The sequence below is a fragment of the Egretta garzetta genome, unplaced genomic scaffold (assembly GCF_000687185.1).
Source record: "Egretta garzetta isolate BGI_Z169 unplaced genomic scaffold, ASM68718v1 scaffold68, whole genome shotgun sequence".
Taxonomy (NCBI): Eukaryota; Metazoa; Chordata; class Aves; order Pelecaniformes; family Ardeidae; genus Egretta; species Egretta garzetta.
Window position 1 is genome coordinate 813958 of NW_009260774.1, and position 22410 is coordinate 836367.

A 22410-nucleotide genomic window follows, 5' to 3' on the forward strand; every position below is an offset into this window, starting at 1 on the left:
TTAAACTCAACCTTCTCTTACTTAATCATGGCTCTGCATGCGCAGGGTTGAGTAGAAAGGTGCTTTTCCAAAGTTGAGGTGGTGAGACATGGGACTGATTTTACAGATAATTTTTTTTCCTTTTTTTATTATTGTTATTTCATATAAGGTGGCTGAGCTCTAAAGAATTTTCCTTCATTTTCTTTTAGATGGAAAGTGTTTACTTCAGGAGAGGCTAACTTGAGAAATTTGATGTTTTAAAATATGTGCTATTATAAGTATGTAGCAAAACAAATCATATATATTATATAATCATTTTTTTTATTTAGGTGACAAACAGCATGTTTGGTGCTTCAAGGAAGAAGTTTGTAGAGGGGGTTGATGGTGACTACCATGATGAAAACATGTACTACAGCCAATCATCGATGTTCCCACATCGGTCAGAAAAAGATGTAAGTTGAATAAGCTTTTTTTTTTTCTCCCCCCCTTTCAATAGCTAGATAGTTTCAAGTACATGAAATAAATGTGAGGAAGGGCTTCATTTAGCTTTAAGCCGTGAATGATGGTGTTTTCAGTGGCAAGTGCTTTAATTTTGGTGAGTTTATACATGTAAACTTCAGCCATGTGCTTGCCAGGGTTGTTTTTTTTTTATTGTTAAGAATTGTATTTGTAACTTAAGTGGGTTATTGCTTATATCTTATATTTACATGTTGTGTCTACAGTGGTTTTGTTGTGGTTTTTCATTTTACATCTTCAACCCTTTTTTGTTTCTGAAAATGCGTTGTGCAGCTTACTTCTCTGCTCAAGTATTCTACTTCCCATTTGTAATGACAAAGTTACAAACCCAACAATTCTTAAACATTTTTTTCCTTGATAATTCGTTATTGTATGTTAGACCTGCATTGGCATTACTGAAGCTCTGCTTATTATTGAAATAAATAAATTAGCCAGTAAAGTATTTCACTTTCATATGGAGTGGCATGTAGAAATATGGGTAAGACTGAAAGCATGACCTGAGGTTCATGTCACATGAAGGTCAGTAATGCCATCTCCTGACAGGCTTGCATTTAATATATGTAAGCAACATATATGTGGATTTTCTTTGTAATTAAAAAAAAAAAAACACACCCCTTCAGACTTTCAGAAGGGTGTCATTGCTTTGACTCTAGTATAGTTGCTTAATAGCAGATGTGAACATAGTCTTGATAGACCTCGACCTATGTAAACATAAACATTTCCTATAGACTGAGTTATTTGATTTTTTTTTTAATCCAGATTTTCAAAGATAGAAGGAAATATGTTTAGAGTAGAAGGCATTTAAAAAAAAAAAAAAAAAAAAACCAAACCAAAAGCCAGAATGCTTAAATGCAGCTTTCCAATTCAGTTTCATAAGTTATTATGATGAGAAATTTCAGATGAGCCAGCAAAGGATTAAAATGTACTACAGTGTAAAGAAAATTAAATAGGCTGCTCTTTTCTGTTTATGTCCATTACATATGTGCATGTATCACAGATGCACACGGGCAGTGTGGAATATTTATGATGTTGAACATACTTTCCTTTCTGTGAGCACTGAGAGGTTCAGCTAGCACTCTCAAAACCAGTAGACACTGTTTCTCCAAAGTGATTCTTAGATGCTAAATCCCCACTTTTAAATTTGATGCACTGAGGGAGAGAAATCATTACGGTGTAGTAAGAAAGGTAAAGAGTGATGAACGCTCTGCTGTACAGCGTACACAGTGAAAGCTGATGCTTGGCACATTGTTGACACAGTGAATGAGTGTTTTAGTTGCCTACTCTTTCTGTAGGCGATGTTGCAGAAGTGGATCTTAGAATGGGACTTCAAGAGAAGGAAGGTGGGTGTTCCAGACACCAGGAATGACAAATGAGAAATCGTGAAAGCTTGTGGGAGAAGTGGCCAAAATGGGGCATAGAAGCTGCTGTAGTTGGCAGAAGAGTGATGTCGTTCCAACAGGAAATGGAAGAGTGATTTTTACAAAAGCTTTTTGAAGTTTTATTTCCAAATTCTTGTTAAGGGATTTTTTTTTCCCCCTCTGTAGGTTCACTGTTGACCATTACAACTTTCTGAGTTTGTTTATGAAATCTTAAACCATTATATGCTATTGTAATTTTTTTTTAAAGTTGATCAAAATAAATATATGGTGGTGATATTGACATTGTCTGTACACTTTTGATCACTCGTGTATGGCTAAATGTATATTCTGTATTACATGTTCCTTTTGATATCTCGTTTGGCTCACAGTAGATGAGTAAAGTTGCAAAGGTGGTTGTATGCTCTTTGTTTCCACCAGTTTTGCAGCTTTTAAAACCTTTTCCAATTGAAAATAACCATGTTTTCAAATAGTCTTTCAACTGGAATTCTACTAGGGGTGATGTTCTGTATATGAGAACACAATAAATATATTGACTATGTTGTTGTTTGGATAACACTTAGTATTGACAGACAAAAATACATTTGCTCCAAATTTTCTCTGAGTAAGCTAATAAAAACTAATATTCAAAACCTGGATCCAGTTTTATGAACACCTGTGGAGAAAATCTTCCAGCATTCTAGATCTTGAAACACTTGGAATCTTTCTGTCTTCACATTTATATTGAAACGGAGTAGGTAAATGTGGGGAAAAAATAAAGGTAGAGGAAACTCTGGGGAAAGGAGTAAATCACTTTTATATTCAGAAAATCCAACTGGTAATAAAGACTAAAATGTAGCATGCACAATCTCTAAGCTTGCTGAAAAACGGCAATCTTTATGCCTTTTTTAATAGTAGAACTGTCTAAACAACATACCGGTTTACTGCAATTTAAATTATCACTCTTTTTTTCATTTTCAGTTTCTTGTCTTTACATGGAGAGTAGGTAAAATCAATGTATTGCAGGTTTTAGCTACAAACCTGTAGAAAATTAGTTAAACTTCTTTTTTCCAGTGTATCATATATACACATGAATCCTGAGTCCTTAATTTATGCTTCATTTATCTTCTAGAGTTCTTCAATCCAAAATAGACTGGTTCTCGGGGAAGCCCTATGTGAATGGCCTCCTGAAATACTGCTCTTCAGGAACGGCTAAAGCTTGTTTAGTATTTACCCTCATACTGGACATGACTTGGCGTTTCTCTGTTTTTCGCTTTGTTGAAGTCTTACTGATTCTAACCTTAGAAGTTGCTACTTCCCAAGGAATGGCTACCGTGTATGTGTACTCCAAACAGAGGAACATACAGAATGGTGAAAGCATCCTAAGATTTAGAGTAGAGTAAGGACTATTGCTGCAAGCATATTATTTTGTATAAACTTCAGAACCTATTTTTCACTTTACTTTTATAGTAGGGTTTCTGTCCTTGTGAAGAGGCATTGTCTTCAGGTGGGGTACAGTGATGACTTGCACACAGTTTGACTGGGTTGGGAACTTTTAATCTTCCTACCATGTTTTAACACTGAAGGTGGAGGTTTTAATTTTTTTTTTTTTCAAGTTAGGTTAGGAAATAGTTCTTCACTCATTAAGTGAAAAAAGAATTTAGAACCGTTCTATCTGAGAAATACGTGAAAAAAATATTTTATGCCTTTTTAATAAACAGTTTTCATAGCACTTACTGATGTGGTATTTTTGTGACTTGTTGCTTTGGCTAATTAGATTTTAAAATAATTTCCTTTATGCAAAGGTAAGGTGAAGTAAGGCTGTTCAAGTCCTGTCTTCAATTCTGAAGACTTTTTGCAAGTAGCAGCAAATAGTTTAGGACATGTTCTTTTTATTTCATAGCCTCAGTGTGGCTGAAAACTAAAACCTTTCTTTTAACTTACCTGCTTTTTTTCCCTAGGGAATACATTACTAAACAGTTGAGATTGATATGGTGATTGAAATGGAAAAGTTGCATGTTACTCGTGTGCGCAAGTGCTTCCAAAATCATACAAATGCTGTTTGGGTCTGTTGTTTTAAGCACAAAAATTATGGTTCCTTAGATGAGATTAAATCCTGCTTGAGCCATCTAATGCTTCCTTTTTACTAAATGAGTGGCTTTGTCTTGAGTCATCACAAACCTTGCTGTGCTAAGTAGGGAAGTGGGACAGAGTACATCCATGAATGCTCGGTCTATGAATTCTGCTGCACTTAGGGTCAGTGTGTGATAACCAAGTGAATAACCCTTTGGCAAAGAAATCAGATATCTTACAGAAATTGCAGAAATTAGAACAGTTTAAGAAAATAGTTTAAGATTTGCCTTGAAACAAATGTGGTCCTGTAACTTAAATTGATAACAAGATGCGCAATGTACCCACAAAATAATTACAGAGCTTATTTGTGGCCCATTTCACCAACTTAATTGAGCTGTCTAGGCACCCAGCAAAATAATTTTGAGGACAGGGTACATGTATTTTTATTTGGATAGAGTGACAGTGGTAGAAATCGGTAACACAAAGCAGTCATATCCTTTTGAATCTACTGTCTTCAAATGGCAAGAAAGATGACAATGAGCTTTGAGAAAAGGTGGGGCCTGTTCAGTCTGAACTCCTTTGACTCCTCATGTATAAGAATGTAATAAGTGTTCTACAAGGTTTTACCAGTCCAGTCCAATCCACTGAAGATGCCTACGTGAAAGATTAGGGCATCTTCTGTTGTTCTGAACAACAGTCATAAATCTGACAGTAGGCAGATGTTCCTTTTAATAAAGATCTGACAAAATTATGAGGCAAGTTAGGACTATTTTTTTCAGTGAATGGTTTCTCCATTTCTCGTCCCAGCGCTTTGCTGTTTTCTCTCCCAGTTGCTCAACAGGTGATAAAATGCTCACAGTAACATAGTAATAATTCTCTGATTTGCACTTCTAGTGGGTTAGTTTGCTGAGCTTGTTCTCCTCTGAAAAATCTCAATGTTTTAACTAATTCTGGACTTTCTCAGTTGAGACCTGATGTTCTTTTGCAGCTCAGTTCTTTCAAAACATGGCTTCTTGTGAAGCCAAATATATTTGAACAATTGGGGCAAGTAAGTTCGAGCCTGCAGATGAGATTTGACTCATTGCAACTCTAGCTCCCTGGTACTACCTTTCCTGAAGTAGGAGGTCCTCGTATTTGGATATTGAGGACAGTGGATGGGTTATTGGTTCTGGAAGCCTGCTTTCCAGAGTTTTCTTCCATCCTGATGTCGCATGCCTGCGATGGATCAAATTCGGGTGTTTCTCTGTCATGAGACACTTGCATCAAGGCAGATGTCAGTGGGTTTGTCTTGTAATGCACATGATGGGGGTGATACAACGAAGGGGTGGTCAGAAGCTGTTGTCAAAGCCTTTTCCTGCAAGCTTGCATTAAAGTAACTTCTAGAACCTTTACCTAACTCTTACTGTGTTTTGAAATATGTAGCCTTACAAACAGGTGGTACTTATACAAGAGAGAAAACCGTGAAACAAGACTTAGCTTACCATGGAGACAGAGATCCCAAACCTTGCTAAGTTTGGGAAACTAAATGTGGGAAGGGTTTAGTCAGTCTCCTGGAGACAGCTTTGGCTTTAGGGTGGCTGAACACCACTTTGTAGCTGGATTGTTGGCTTTCTAATGCTATTTTTTAGGGTTCTGAGGAAACCTATGGTATCTTGTTTCCCAAGGCATCTGGCTTGCCATTTGTCTTAGTCATTGCACGAGAGTTTGCTAGCTTAGTCACAATTTAACCTCAGATGCTGGACATTTAAGAATTCCCATGGAATCCTCCTGTATCAAAAGCAGTCACAGCATTCTTGCTAATGCTGGCTTGTTGAATAGAGCTTCTTAACATTACCGTGACTTTTTGTAGTCTGAATAGTTTTGATCCATTCATGGAGGACAAAAAAGTAAAACTTATTTTGGGGAGAAAATAGATTAATGTCTTTAATTATAAATGGAGAATGAATATTTTCATGTGCATTGCTTTGCATGGAAACATTATTGAGGGTTTGACTGAATAGTGAGTTGGTTTGCTCTGCTTACTTTGTGAAACATGAAGCTTAAGCTTTTTTTTCTTTGAAGTGAGAGTTGCAAAGCAACAAAATTGCTTTTTTACTTTCCCAGAGATTAAACACACTTTGCATCTTCTAGTGAGCAGGTATTACGTTCTTAAAAAAATAAACAAAAGCAGACTTGAAGTGAATGAAAATTGCAGTGCTATTAATTGAAAATAGCTTGGAAGGACTTGCAGGGGATGAGATTAGAAACAAATTGAGGGAGGTTTTGTGCTTTAATGCAGTATACGCTTTCAGAGCCTATTGTCATTCTACTTACAGCTTGCATTTTCATAATAAAGTTATACAGTATGAAGAAAACCCCCAAAAGTTTAGAATGCAAAAATGCACCCTTTTACTGTATTACCTACAAGTTAGTACTTGGAGGGTTTATCAAATAAAACAATGCATTATAAACTAATTTCAGTTACAGAGTAAAATGGGTTTTCATACTCACATAGTTTGCCAGAAGTATATACGTGAATTAGTGAAAGTTACTTTGCATCACTTAATAATTTGAAATTATGTCATAAGGAAATTAATTTCACTGTTGATGACTAGAGTGTGTACTTCTCACTATGGCTGAGTTTGTACTTATTTAGGTTTTTTTAATATAAGAACTAAATGACTGTGCTTTCTGTATTGTTTCTGTACTTTTATCTAAAAGCTATGTTTTCCTGCCTCTCTGTTTAAATCAACAATATATAATAGCTTTTGTATGTCAGCTTTAGCATTTTAAGTGGTTCCTCAGACCAGATTAATTCCATGCATAAAATCCTGTGCCTCTTCTAGAAGGGGAGGTTATGGTTTCTTGCACAATAATTCAGTTCACTGAACATATTGTATTGTAATATTGGTGGTTTACATGCCCAGTGTGTGGGTGGCTTTTTTTAGCTTTTCATATGCAACTGGTTATTTAATTAAAATTAAATATTTGCTTTGTTGTCCTAGTTCTTAATTGCTTATGGCATTTTTGGTAGCAGCTTTCAACGAGTTTTCAGTCATCTTTTGGCTCACTAATACGCTGCACCATCAAACTGAATGTCTCTACACAGGGAGAATTTGTTTTTACAATTTTGCTTTAATAGCCGTGTTAACCTCATGTTAATAATGTCATTGTCATCAAAGGCCACATTTTGCCTTTCCAGATAAATGTAATACAAAAGGTGATGTTTGCAGTGTGGTCCTGCCTCTGCGTGCTTGCCAAGTGCCACTGGAGGCAGGAGACCAAAACCGTAAATGATGAAATCTGAAAGATTGAATAACATTCCGTATACTTTTCAGTATTGTATTTGGTTTTATATTTCACAAATAACTTACATCAGTAGCAATTTTCACTTGCAAGTAATACCCGGGAAATACAAGGCTTTCAAAATTTCTTCATTGGTTTCTGATTTTGAGATTTGGGAATATTTTCTTGTAACATGTGAATTTTGTGAACACTGTTTTAAAAAGTCCTTTGTAATCTAGAGGAGGACTAATAATAGTACCAATTATTAAACTGGCAGAGTATAAAAAAAATCTATATTATTTTGATCTCTTATTTGTTGGTTTATTATTATTTTTCATGTCAGTATAACGATTCCTCCTTTCGAGGCTGTGGGTCAGCTGTTTTATCATTAAATAGTGCAGCACAGATGGCAGATACCAGAAATAAAGTAGTGCAAATACAAAATGATGCTGATGTTTGCACCTGTGAGAAAGCCATCATTTATCAGGCCAGATATTACTCACAGGCTTACTTGCTTATTCTACAGTGTTTTGCTTTTAGTGGACTTTCTAGCACTGGATTGACGTATTTTAACTTCAGCTTGCTTTGTGTTTAAGAAAGTAGCTTTAGGCTATAACCGCATAGCGTAGCCACCTTCACAGAAATGTTGCTTTACTGAGTTTTCTTGGTGTCACCATGCCGAGGGGTGCTACCGCGGCAGTTGTGGTGACAGGCAGCCGTCCCGCCGGTAAGTTGGGGTGTGCTTGGAAGAGGCAGGGTGCTGCAGTGCGGGGGGGAGGCGGGAACCCTGTCAGCCCGCTCTGCGGCTGGGCCTCCTCCCGCCACCCACCTCTGCTTGCAGGGAGGCTGCAGCCTGTGTTCACCAGTCTCCCGAGAGGCCTGTAAAATGCAGCATTTTTTTTTCACAGTTTTGGCAAATTTACGCAGTTGCTGGTGCTGGTTTTTTGAGATTGCTGACACTCTTAAATGAGCTTACTGCAGTAAAACCATCAAGACTTACCAAAAGCAGTTACGCTAAAATCTCATTCATCCCTAGTTGTAGGAAATTGCCTGGTAGCACGTTACAGCTTACTGATCTTTGGTGTGGACCAGTCCAGAAAAATTGGGACATCTGCTTGGATCATCAGTTGGTTTGAGTTTAGAAGGAGAATCTTCCATGATCAGAACTGCACTGTGACTATTTGAGACTTGTGAACATCATTTTACTCACATCTTAGTCGACTGTCATCAGCTAAGTCCTGCCTGCCAGTACTGAGTGTCGGTCCTTCCATACACTAGCAGAATAAAGTGCATCCTTCACGTTACACAAGGTCTTGTTTGCTCAGTTGTCTCCTTGCCCTCTGGGAGATGTAAGTCGTAGGCCCCCTTTGTCTCCAAACACATACAGGGAAGGCTGGTTGAAACAATCTGTCTAGTTCAGTCATGCAAGGTTGGAACAGGAGCAGAAATCCCATGCTGTTTCACAACTGGGTTATGTAGCTGTTAACCACTGGCAAATTGATTTAAACCTAAACGCCAAAGTTTGAAGAGTGGAGGGGTTTTTGTACGTGTGCAGCAAAAGCTATAGGAGTCAAAAGCTTGTGTAACAACTTCCTTGACTTGATCGAAGATTATTAGTCACTTGTTTTAAAAAGTTGGTATTGTGTGTATATATATACTGCTAGAATATGCTATTGATTGATGTGACCTCAGTAATTTGGTAAGTTTTGTTTTTCAAAGGTTGTTACAGGTACAGTTCTGTGGAATTTTTCCCTAAAATATTGATATAATTGGGTAAAGCTTAAAAGATCTCACCAACTGGAAGAGGCTTTAGTGACCTTAAGCATTAATTAGACTGCTTTGGTTTTTATTAAGACCTTTGGATGCTGTAGACTAAAAGAAATTCGTGTGACTTCCAGCCACTATTGCAAGTACGCTCTTCAAGAGTCGTTATATTTTGTGTGTTGTGTAGCCAATAGTCCAGATTAATCTTGAATTATGGTTGTCTTTTTGGTAGACCAAGTTTGAGTAGACAACAGTAGTGATTCAGAGGTGGTGAATGAAAATAAAGGTCTCCTGGTAGCATAGGTTAAGGTTTTGGCTAATTCAGTTGTTTTGTTGTTGACCTAAATTATATGGAAATAACAGACAAAATTTTAAACTTCAATATCTTACTTACCTATGACAGAAAAAATTTGTTTAATACCGGGGAGGGTTTTTTGACATATTACAAAATGAACTAGAGAGAGAATTAAGTGAGATACCCACACAGCGTATTCGTTCTCCATGAGATTTGAGAAACACTGCGTTTCATCAGCCTGGAACAGATCCACAGAAATTTTTATTTATTTCTTCTTCAGGCGTGTTATCTTTGATCTTCTAAGTATGTTATGACTTTAAGACTAGTCGTTAAGACTTACTGAATTTAATACTTGGCCTTTATTATGGTTTTCTATAAAGGTTTCTCTACAAGTAATTTTGCAATTAACTTTTCATGTAAAAGCAAATGGCACAATACACGTGACCTACTTTGCAATGTTTCAAAAGAAAAATCCAATTTCTAATAAGCAGCCTTCATTAAATATTATTTGGCATTCCTTTTCTTTTAACTGAATTTGAAAAGTCAAGTAGTACTCGGTGTAGAAGAGGTGAGATTCTTTTTCTTCCTTCAAGTAATATAGTACATCTTAGGTCTGTGATTTGTCGTCTTTCTTTTTTTAATCCAAGTTAAAATTATAAATAAAACATTTTTGTGCTGAGATTTGTACCATTATCTGCTTATTATATCACATGGCATCACAGTAATTTTTTAATGCCCCGAGCAGCTCTTCTTACGGGATCTTCTTTTTAGCTTGACTGTTTCGCTTACCTGTCCCAAAGCTGGTAGTACTTTTTGACTGCTGGTTCTACCTCAATGTGTGGTTGGTTTGATTTTGGTGTTTGGTTTTGTTGGGGTTTTTTTTTTGTGCTTCTGTGCCTTTGTTGTTGTCTCTGAAAGTGTCTCATAACTTTTTATCTCATTTTTTTTCCATGGAATTACAATTTGCCACACCTTGCAACATGTTCTAGGATTTTCCAACTTGTCAAACTCGAATGTTTGTTTTTTCTTACCTCAACATTTTACTTTCCTTTCGACAAACTACTGTATCAGCTTGTTTTATCAATGTTTAACAACCATCAGTTTGTTAGTTTGGGTGGGGAGTGTGCTTTTCAAGTCTGTCTCCCAAGTGTCCCCGCTCCTGCGTGCTTTGGTTCATGTCGCAGAGCAGTCTTGCTGTGAGTGAATTTGATTCCTTCTGGATCAAAACAGGCTGGAGGAGGTGCTCCAGGAATGCACCAAACATGTTCCACTCACTAATGGGCAACCAGTCCATGGCATCAGGTGTTTTAGTCACAGCCAACTCTTCTTAGAAATGCAATACAGTGTGTGTGTTAAGCCCTCAGGACCAACATTTTAGTTTTACAAATGCACTTTTCTCTGGTGGCATTTCTTGCTTATGCAGATGTGCCCGGTGAACTTTGCTGTCTGAGCGCTGAGCTGAAGCCACTGGTAGTTACTTAAAATGATCTTTTATTCACAGACAATTCTTCACTAAGAAAGGAGAACTTTGGTCCAGTTTGGCATATATTTTAGCTATATTTTTCTTCAGGAAGTTTCGTATCTTAGTATGTCAAACCTCCTGTGTATGCAAGTGTGGATGTTTATTGCTGTAGTTTCTTACTATCAAATACATGCACTTAGTTCAAAAATATGTGTGAGTATATAGTATTTTAGGGTGATATTTCTGATACATTTTCTGATGGTCTACAGTAATTGCCTGCTGTGTGTATTCAAAATATGGTAAATACTTTGTGATTTACAAACGTGAATGCTTCTTTTGATATTTAGTGTCTACCCTGCGTGTCTTTTTTCTCATTTCTACCATCTAGATTTGGCCTCAGTATAGACAACTAGCAGATTCAGTTTATAAGGTTTGAGTTTTACATCTGTCTAGATTAAGTCAACAAAGCAATTTTCCATTTATCACAGTGAAAGTTATTGTGATTTGAATTCTTTACTCTTAAGTTGAAAGGCTTGGAATCCCCTTATGTTTAAGAATCCAGACATTCCTTTCCTTGAAAGCACCCTAAAATTCAATCCAAGTCCAGACTACTGCACTAAACAAGCAGGCATTTGCACATGGGTTAGTCAGTACATGTAGCATGTTCTGTTGTGAGCTGGATGGATTAGGTCAGCTAATCTTCTTGCTCCAAGGGGCAATCAGCTATACCTGATATATTGATGAACATCTAACCTGTTCTTTAAAATCATCCAGGGATGGATGTTCCAGTGCTTAACTGTCCTTAAGATTGTAAAGGGCTTTTTTTTTTACCAAATACTTAGCCTAAATCTCCTGTTTCTCAACTCTATTAATACTTTCCATTTCTGCAGCAGCATGGAGAGTAGTTTATTCTTCTCCTCTTACAGCAATGACTAGAAGTCTGCTGTCATGTCCCTACCTTAGTTGCCTTCTTTTTGGAGTATGCAAACCCAGATCTCAGTCTTTCTTCATAGATAATAATTATTTTTATTTTTTTTTTTTTAGATCTTATTCTTCTGGAGAGTTTCTCTTTAGTTTGTCACACTGCTTGTGTGATGTCTGAAAGTTGACAAAGCAGGTTTTAATGGAAATACTTGGTAATGTGGGATGTCTCTAAGATGGAAAGTAATAGAGCAAGAAAGATGACTTCTGACGTTTGTACATCTTACCTATTTATATGGTGTATACAAGCACGAAGCTAGCTTGTATACATTTCCAATTTTAACATTGGAATCTTACCTGAAGTTCATATCTGTTTCTATGTACCTGATCCTACCTAGCCACTTACTTCCCGCCTTTTGCTAATATAACTGATAATATAAAACTTTTGCACTTGCTGTTATTACATTGAACAGGATTGATCTGCTTGTATGAGGCGTGTTTTGCAGGGGGGAAAAAAAACCCTGTATCTGATTTAAATCACTGAGTATTCTTTACTCTGTAAAGATGGGTCTCAGCTACAAGGGTAGAAAAACTGAAAGCTTTTAGATCTTCTTTCTCTATCCTATTTGTCACAAATAAAAGAAAGTCTGGGTTTATACATGTAAAGTCATAAATTTTTAGTGACATGTAACATACTGTTACAGTTGTTACTCTGCAGATATTTTGGGGAGTTTCTAAAACTTCTGGTGACTTAAAGGGAGTTTTCAGTTGCTGTTTTGGCTTTCTTGGCAAAATAATATACTGCTGTAAACCGTGTCTTTAACCTTTTATTCTTTTTACATTTTAGATGCTGGCATCACCATCAACATCAGGTCAGCTGTCTCAGTTTGGGGCAAGTTTATACGGGCAACAAAGTAAGAATTCTTTTTATTGATAATATATTTATTTTACACTAAATATGTTCTAGTTTCATGCTCTTTGGGTAGAGAACATGCATATGGCTTTGTTTTCTGGTGATTGTAAAAAAGACAGTATGTCTACTTATTTGTGTGATTTTTATTTTTTTTTCAAGATACATTTTTGCTTTCCTTAGTATGCATTTTTGCAGTGTTTAATATGCAAAGTGTCATATATTGACACTGTATAGCTGTTAAATATCCAAATATAATCATCCTATAAAGAGTCTGTGATTTAACTGACTCTCTGAAGGAAAAACTAAGGAAAGTGAGCTGGGCCAAAATGAGCCTAGTTCAGAAAAATATGTAAGGAATAGAAGGACATTATACCTTAAATTATAACTGATATTTCATGCTCTATAGGAGCAAATTAGATCTTGTGTATATGCTTGGCAGCTCACATTTGGCAAAGAACTACGCCAGTAAGGTTATTGGCTTCTGCACCACTGTTTGTTTCTTTCCCATACCTTGAAGATTTTTCTGTATTGCCAGTCTTGTGTGTACTGTTGCAGTCGAAGAGCTGTAGAGCAGCAGTCACAGTGTGTAACGCTAGCCACCTAACTTAAGGGCCAGCGTTGAGAACGGAACATCCCTGTAGCTGAGAAGTGCATCCAGAAAGTGACTCAGAATATCTGAGTTAGATACAGTTACACAAGTAAAATAGGTTTATGAACATCTCTCTTTTATCACTGTATGCTTTTGCATGTTTGCAACTTTCTGGCCTAGTGCATCTGACTCTGATTCTAAGAAAAACTATTCAGAGTATTTTAGAGAGTCTGGAATTTTTTTATCTGGCCTAATTAAAAGCTTTGTCTGCTAGATGCATGGCCTTCATAACTTCTTTCGGCTTTCTTCAAATAGTTTAAAAAATATAGTAATTTTTTTACTGTCTCGGTGGCTGTTGATGAGTGACCATGTAATATAAACTGGCATTTGATTACGCTACTGAGGTTTGTATGAGCAGTTTCTGGTCAGCCTGAGAGTCATGTTTGGCTCTTGGGTTTTTGGATCCTGAATTCGGCACTACTGAACCTTTCAGACTTAACGGTATAAAGATACTGAAGTAGTTAATGCATTCTGTTTATCACAGTTATTTGTTGTTTATTTTTAAGGTTAACTTTTTTTCATCAACTTTGTTGTTCAGTTGGTTGTGGTGTCTAGGACGTACTCTCTCTAACATGGAGACACACATGGTTAGAAACTAGAAAGTAAATATTGGGGTTCAGTTTCTGCCAAATATTAAGAAAAAAGGGCAAGAAACTTCTGCGTTGAAGTCAATGCTTATCATTAAAATACTTCTGGGAAAAACAAAGCTGATACTTTGAGACTGGTAACTGTCAGTCATTTAGAAGACATCATGTGACAGAGTTAATGAACTTGCGCTATTAGGTAGGAAATTGGCCACTTCATTGGTCAGCCTCCAATATAGCCCATGCAGATCTCTTGTCTCAGTTAAAAATGTGGAAAAAGGTAGCATAAGAAAAAAGATTTCTTTTTTTTTCCTTTTCCTTACCGTGCATATTTCAACTGCCCATACTTGCCAGCCACAGGAATATAGTTCTACTTCACTGTTACAGCCCTACTCATTAAAAATTCTAGTTTAAAGAAAGCCAACAACAAGAAATAACCATCAGTGTAAAACTGGCTTTGCTGAAACAAATGCTTGCATAAAAATAACCTGAATGTTGTAATCAAGTTTCCAGTGTACTGTATCTAGTTTGGAAGTGTATGTATTTTTTCTTTACCGTTTTTAAAATTCCACCTAATTGTTAATCAGTGTGCAGTATTATTTATAATGTATATTTATGCTCATTGATATTATTCTGATGCAGCAAATTGCCAAAATATTTACAGTGAACACCTTCATATAATCAGCATTTAATGAAGTCTTAGGAGGGTTGTTATAGCAAGTCACCCTACCTCTTAATCTGAATGTATAGAGATAAATTGGAGTGTTGTCAAAACTTCAAGTGTTATTGCAAAGTTCTTGGGTTGCAAATTGTAGGGTAGGACACAGACAGACAGTAGTTCTTAGAGTGTGAGAGCTAAACAACTGGGAGGTTTCTTCAGACCTTGTCCATGATAATGACCTGAGCATATGCTATGTCCGTTCTTTGCATTTAATCACATTATACACTGGCATATCCAGCTCTTCTGCAGGGGTGATCTACCATGGGAGAGTGCTGATTCATCATCATTTTTTCTTTTGTTTTGTCTGCAAGATAAGGTTTTGAGTTCTGTGAGTCTACCTCAGCAGCCGTATGCCAAAGCAATAGGGACCGTTACTTATAGCTGTCACATTTCATATGCTAAGTTTGTTTCTACTGATATGTTGCACTAAATTACTTTTTCTTGTCTTAGAACATCATTCCAAAACTTCATAAACATAGAAAAGCAGTGTGAGAATGATGAGAAACTTCATAAAGCTTTTGGACATTTTGGGATGGGTAGCAGCTGGTTATCTGTTGCTGCTCTGAGTTAAAGTGATTTCTTTTTTTACCTCACTGAAGTGCTTACTTCAGTCTGTCACACCCAATTAATTATTTGTGTAGAAAATACTTTTGATCGCAATGTTAAAAATCTTCTGGGTTTTTTTTAAATTCTAATAGAAGGCAGTTAAAATTCTGCTTGCTTTCTTTTCTCAAAAGATTGAACTTGACTTGATCATGGACACTGAAGTTCTGTAATCAAGAAGAAGCAACTTCAACTTTACAGAGAACTGGCCTAAAAAGTTGCTGCTGTTGTCCTAAAAGCAATGTTGCATTTAACTAAGTATTAATCATTTTCTTTTTTTTTATTAAAGATATGCTTAATTTTTAACAAGACAGATCAGTGTTCTACGTACTGGCCAAATATATACCGGTTTATTCAAAAGTAATTAACGTGTTTCTTGAGTGCAGTTATTAATTTTCTCAAAATGCTGCCTTTTTTGAGATACTTTGTAGATGTCCACGCCCTCATCAAAAACTCAAAGCTAAAACCTTTCTCTACAGTATGCATCTCAAAGGAAATAAAATTTTGTTAGTGACGCAAATACAAACATTCCTTAAAGAGCCTTTCTAAAGTTTAACAGAAATGGGGCTAAATTTGAGAGAATTAGATTCTACTATGCAAACAAGGACTTAGTTTTTACACTGCACTTTCCTTCAGTCTTTACACTTTTTTGTAGGTTGTCAGCATAAATTGTTTCCATCTACACCTGATGGAGAAGACTCTGTTCCTGATTGCTCTATATCTCCACCCCTCTGAATTTTTTTTCAATAGGTGCACTAGGCCTTCCAATGAGGGGAATGAGCAACAATACCCCTCAGTTAAATCGCAGCTTATCACAAGGCACTCAGTTACCGAGCCACGTAACGCCAACAACAGGGGTACCAACAATGTCACTTCACACGCCTCCATCTCCGAGCAGGTATTTATTGATAGACGATGTTTCTGCGATTGTGTCTTTCGGCAGAGCTCTTGTTAAATGTTCTGCATATTTTGCCTCAACTACTTTACAGTCTGATTAATTAAAAAAAAAAAAAAAGAAGAAAAGTAGTTTCTATTGACCACTGCCTACATTAGGGAAATAATACTGTAAAACAGTAAGATTGGACTTACTGTAAGACAGTATTTGATTTTAGTATGTAAAGGACAAATTGCTGGCAAATTCTGCTTCAGAATGTAAGAGACTGGTTTTTGGGTGTTCTGGTAAATGTACAGTTAAAATTTTTATATGGATGTCATACACTGTATAAGAATATTAAGGTAGTACGTCTGAAGAGCTCATTTAAAAAAGAGCTGTAACACCTTTTCAAATGCATAATATTTAAGCATTTATCTAAACCTGACCAGGGACTTGATCAGTATGTAATGGGTCATCTGGTATTTCTGAAGAAATCCAAACCTGCATTAATTATAGAGAGTAAACCAAACATGCTGTGTTGACGCTAAGCACAAATTAAGCTGCAACAGCTCAGAGTCCATCCTACATTAGTAATCTAAATGAGTAACCAAATGCTATTGTACAGATTTCATCTCTGTGGATGGTTTTTCTCTTTCAGGGGGATATTGCCTATGAATCCTAGGAATATGATGAACCACTCCCAGGTTGGTCAGGGCATTGGAATTCCCAGCAGGACAAACAGCATGAGCAGTTCAGGGTTAGGCAGCCCCAACAGAAGCTCTCCAAGCATAATATGTATGCCAAAGCAGCAACCCTCTCGACAACCTTTTACTGTGAACAGGTAAGGCTGCTTAGTCAGACCATCCCTGTACAGCCGTGGACATGCTTAAATTGCTGCTCTGGAAATCTAATTTTTATCCATTGGAATAAAGCTCAAAAGTGCTGCTTCACGTGTTCTCGTCTCCTGGCAATAAACTTTGAAGCTGCTTTTAATAATCACATAAGCTTTTGAGGCCTTTAAGCTAAATTCTGTTTCTGACTACTTGAATTTCTGCTGCTGCTTCTTTAAGATATGTGATGTTTCTCCTGTGCTTCCTGACTTTCATTTTGAAACATACATTGATTTTGGGGTATATGCTTCCATTTAAGCCTATTGATCTGTGCGTTTGGGAAGAAGTAAGGCAAGATTTAAAAACATAATAGTTATTCTGGAAGAATAGTTAACTGATTCAGATGCAGTAGGGACCTAGTGGTTTACGTTTTTAAATTCTGGAATACTACGGAGAACGGTGGTTTACCATTCATTTAAGGATGTGATGCTTATTTGGATGGCAAAAGCTCAGTCGCTTCAGCTGTTTTTCTGACTGGGCAAGATTGTAACATCATAAATCATTAGGCTTTAACTGTGTTTTGGTGCTATGTTTATGCTTAGTTCATACTGATAAACTTGCAGTAAAAAGTGTGTTGATTCTAATGATTTAATGTGTGTGGTCACAGCTTCGCACAGCTGACTGCTCTCCAGGCTTCATTCCACAACCTCACAACTTCTGTGCTTCCAGTTTCATCCTTTTTCTCCCTTCGGGCCCTTCCTTAGGGGACTGACTCTTACACGGAGCACACAACAAGCTCATGGCAGTCAGGTGCCACCTGTAACCCTATCTAGTATTTTACAAAATGGGTAAAGTAAGGTGAAAACTAATGTCATGATTATCTGAAACTTGGTCAGGCTATTTAGTTCTGTAGTTTCACACTGATATAGGCCTAAAAATATTTTTCTCAATCACAGCAATAGAGATTTGGTAGTAGCGGTTTATGTTCTTGGAGTGTGTGAGAAGACTTTGTATCTTGCCTCTGATTACATAGAATTTGCCTTTTCTTTCCTGTGATGTGTAGCAGCAAGTAAAGGAAAGGATGATTTTAAAAGATAATATTATATTTTAAAGTATTTTTGAAATGAGCATCACAAAAGGTTGAAACAGTAATATACTTACAAACTCTACATGCAGAGGACAATGATTATGGAGATTGATATATGTGTAGAAGGTACTTGTTTAAATAGCACTCAGCTGTAGAGTAGGTAATGAAATCCCTGTCTGTAGGAGCATTTGAATTAAAATCCTCATCTTTCACCGTTTGCATGGTATATCTCAATTTCAAGAAGCTACAATTTTTTCAATTTGATAAGGAAGTATCACTGGAACAATGACAAGTTCTTATTCCACAGTTTATTAACCTACAGAAGTATACTGGTAATGCATATCCAATTGTCAATTGATATACTTAACAAAATTTTGAAATTATACTTGGAAAAAAAATGATGGTGTTTCCTTGCCAGGTGTATGAATTACGTGACTTCCAAGAAATGTTTTCTGAATGGTTGCCTTAGTTGGAGCAATTTTTTAGGTTTTTGAACATAAAAAATACTTCACTTCCATTTCCTTAGTTACATTGGTAAAACAGGTTACAAATAATTGTAGAGAAGTATGCATTTTGTGGCCTAATCCCTTTCTTATCCCTGAAATTCTTAACATGGTTATTTCTAATGACTTTAAAAGCAAAGAAGAAAAACCCTTACATGAGAAATACTGTCTGTCATCAGGCTAGATTATGTCCTCCAGATCAAGGAGCTGGTGCTCGAGTTTCCTGTTGGTGCTCTTACCAGACCTAGAATTCACAGATGATACCAGGGATGTATTTCTTCAGATGCATGAGGTGTCAAAAGGTCTGGATGTTTTTCAAATTCACCACCCCGGGGCGGCAAAGCCGGACAGGACCGGTCTTGGCTAACTGTTCCCTATCTTGATGTCTCAATCCAAAATGAAGTATTTAGGGCTATTTCAGATCGGAATGAAATGCTTCAGATTTGTAACAGTGGAAAAAGACCATGTAGGTAAAATTGCTGCTAGGAAAACATTTGACATTTTTATTTACAGAAACTTCTGAAACATCAACTTGCATCCTTTTACAGGAAAAAATGAATGTTGTGATTTCCCACAGGGCAGAAATTCAGAATTTTGCTCAGTCTGGGCCTACCTTTGAGCTTCTCAACATCTCCAGCTCTCAAAGAATGCAGCAGATCATTTGTTGAGTGTGTCTTTCTGACCACAGTAGTCCTATATGATATTTAGATGTCTTCAAACATTTCTTCTGACTCTATGAGACTTTAATTTAGCTGGTGTCCTTGTGTGGCAGAGACCATCCCTATGCTTGTAATAGTGCCGTATGTACATGGTGATGATTGCACACCATAACTGTTCAGCTTATAACTGAATCATGACAAACTTGATCACTTCCATGATCCAGCAAATGAGTGGATTGCGGCCTGACTTTTCACTACTGCATTTACTGCTGCTTCATTTTTCTTTAAGAAATTACTGAGTTACCATAATATTTGTTGTAACTTTTTGGTTGACAGATATCTTAAGGCACGGTGGCTATTAAAAAACTAAGTTGTTTTGAAGTCATTCCAGTCGTCTTGATCGAGCCAGTGCCTGCTGCTGCTGCTCAAGGTTTTCAGAAGTATAAAGGAAAATAATTAAAAACTGAGTTTAGGCTGATATGGGTTGCTTAAGCTTGAAATAATTTAAGTGTTGTAGGGGTTTTTTTCTCCTTAATGCCTTCCACTGGCAATTACAAAGTATGTATACCATTTTTTCTGACTTCCTGGATTTTTTTCACAGTATGTCTGGATTTGGGATGAACAGAAATCAGGCATTTGGAATGAATAACTCCTTATCAAGTAACATTTTTAATGGAACAGGTGAGTTTACTCTGACTAATGTTGATCTTAAAATACAGCAGAGAGATTTTTTAACTAAATAAGTCTAATTGACAATACTTTGTTCTGTGGGGGTGCAGCTTTGTTAAAATTTTCAGTTGTTCCATAGAAATGCTGCTCCAGGAGTGGTACTGTGAAACTGTTACTACTTTGTAGCAGTGGATTTTAATATTTTTGAAGACAAAGTGAAAGCATTCCATAGAATACTGTACATCACATGACTATAGATTATACCTAGTTGGATAGAACTGGAAAATAGCTCATGGAATTGAAGAGGGGATCAGAGAAGAAAAGATTCATCCTTTTTCTATGAAAACATTATATAGGGTAAAAACAGTGGGAAAGCATTTTTTGAGATCTCAAATGCCTTTTGAACATCTGGTTTATAATGTGATCCTTTCATTCGGGTGTTTCAGTTATGATTTTTCTCTGGGAATTACTTCTTCACCTGAATTTAAAGAACTAGAGAAGGAAAAATACCGTCGGGCATAAATGCCTTAGGTTTGTCCATGCTGACATTTCTGTAGGTGGCTGTGTGTATGAGGCAAGTTGAGGTGCTGATGACATCACAGAGTGGAAGGGCATCCTGTAGGACCTTGTGACATCTTTTAGAGCCACAGCTCTGACCATGCCTATGTAGTAGTTTCTGCTGCAAATTGAAAAATATTGCCATGTAACTTGCACTGCATTGGCTCTATAGCTGCTTCAGCTTTATCTTACCATATCTAAGGGCAGAAGAGCTCCTTGGTGCTGCTGCTAATATGGGTTATTATTTTCTCTCAAATTTCTCGGTAGCTCCTTCAATTTAAACAGGCTACTTATCCTAGTACTGTAATTTTGATAGTCTGCCTGTATTTTATGTGCGCAGTCTTTAAATTGAGTAGACCTTGTTACTAAATACTGTTGACTAGCTGTTGTTTAAAAACAAAGCCCAAACATCTTGATACTCTTTAGGCTAGTCTCGTAACACAGAGGCTGTAGTTATTTGTAGTAATTATAGTAAGAGTGAAAAGATAACTTGAAGAAAGAAAATATATTTATCTTGCACATAATGAAGTCTTTGAATAGAAAACATAAGGGAACTTAAAATGCTTGTTTTTATTGTAGATGGAAGTGAAAATGTGACAGGACTGGACCTCTCAGATTTTCCAGCACTAGCAGACAGAAACAGAAGGGAAGGAAGTGGCAATCCAACTCCATTAATAAACCCTTTAGCTGGAAGGGCACCCTATGGTAAGACTCTACTTTTGAAAGCTCTTTGAATGAAATCGATATTTGCCTGATTGCTCTTTTGCTGTGTTCATAAGACCATAGGTAGTCTTTTAAAAAATACCAGACACTTGAGCTCTTAAGTCTCATTTTTTAAAATAAATAATCAATATCTCTGTGATTGGAGATTCCCCTCAGGCTTTAGTTTCACCGTCAGTAGAGGTTGTTGGGGTTTTCAGTCTGTATAGTACAATTACTCTGAAGCTGCTCACTATAGACACTTCTTAGGCAATAGGTTGTTTTCTAATTGCATGTATACAAGAACTGTTGAGATCTGAGTAGTAAATTTTAGAAATAATACTTGATTACTAGAGGTGTTACTGTGTAAAAAGTCAGCAGCTGAAAACATACTGTATATTTTCTGTTTATTGGTAGTGCTTGCTGTAGTACTGTTCACTGTCACTCTTACGATGAACATCAGATTTCAAAAAATAACCTGTAAGCATCAACTGTTATCAGTCAGAATCCAAGTCTGCGTCTTATATAATTCTTGCTGAACAGCTAAAAAAAATAATAAAAAGACAAACTTTAAGGTGGATACAAATATTATTTGGGTCTGGAAAAAAATCAGGTAAGCTTAGCACGAGGCACAATACTTTTTTTGTTACTGCTTTAGTAGATTTTTGTCACCCATGTTGCATCAGGTACTCTGAAAAGTTGCTTTTGTACCCTAAAGTTATTTTTGTGACACTTGTCAAATTTCCAACCAAAAATAACCCAGTGTTATTTAACTATAAAAAGCTAGTGTTTTTCAGAGATATCTCCAACTTTAATTGGAGAGAAATAATAGATACTGTGTTATCAGGAGAAAGTAGCCTCATGGATTGGGTGTAACCAGGGCCCTCTGCTTAAGATAGCTGTGAGAAAGAGCTAAACGAGTTCAACTGAAGTGCTCCTAAACAGAGGGAAAACTCAATTCCGCAAATGAAGACGCTGAAAAGTCACACTGAGAGTGGGGAGCTAATACAGCTTGTGGTTTACATGAAATTTTGTCTGTCTCTGAAAGAAGCCATTACATGGAAAATTGATAAAAGGTAGGAAGGAGATCCACACAGATGTATTTCCAGCATGGAAATGAGTTCAACATTCAGCAGCACTGCCGCATAAAAAAAAAAAAAAAAATCTGTAATTGCTCTCATGCTTACACCATTTCCCTGTTTTGTTGCTAGCATAGCTGTTTGCACAACTGTGTGATCTACCAGGAAAGAAATTTCTGTGTCTGAAGAGTTATCTTGATCATCTGCGTAATGCAGGGGATGGGTATGGTGGTAGAAACAATCAAGAAGTAGGGATATGAGATGCACTGGACACTGTCTCCAGCAACAAAAAACAGAGCACTTCTGGTTGTGATCAAGAAAAAAAAGTTTGAAACTGTGCAGAGACATACTTT

The 22410-nt window shown here is 36.6% G+C and overlaps 1 protein-coding gene across 2 annotated transcripts in view; it reads left to right on the plus strand.

Annotated features, from left to right (window-relative positions):
- Nucleotides 1-22410, plus strand: part of CNOT2 (CCR4-NOT transcription complex subunit 2) — a 60660-nt gene that overhangs the window by 20002 nt on the left and 18248 nt on the right. For both annotated transcript variants that reach the window (XM_009646266.2, XM_035901688.1), the window contains exons 2-7: nucleotides 309-431; nucleotides 12477-12543; nucleotides 15850-15997; nucleotides 16632-16814; nucleotides 19654-19733; nucleotides 20859-20984. In XM_009646266.2, coding sequence (XP_009644561.1) covers nucleotides 321-431; nucleotides 12477-12543; nucleotides 15850-15997; nucleotides 16632-16814; nucleotides 19654-19733; nucleotides 20859-20984 — 715 coding nt within the window. In that variant the 5' untranslated portion in view covers nucleotides 309-320. The remainder of the gene's footprint in view (nucleotides 1-308; nucleotides 432-12476; nucleotides 12544-15849; nucleotides 15998-16631; nucleotides 16815-19653; nucleotides 19734-20858; nucleotides 20985-22410) is intronic.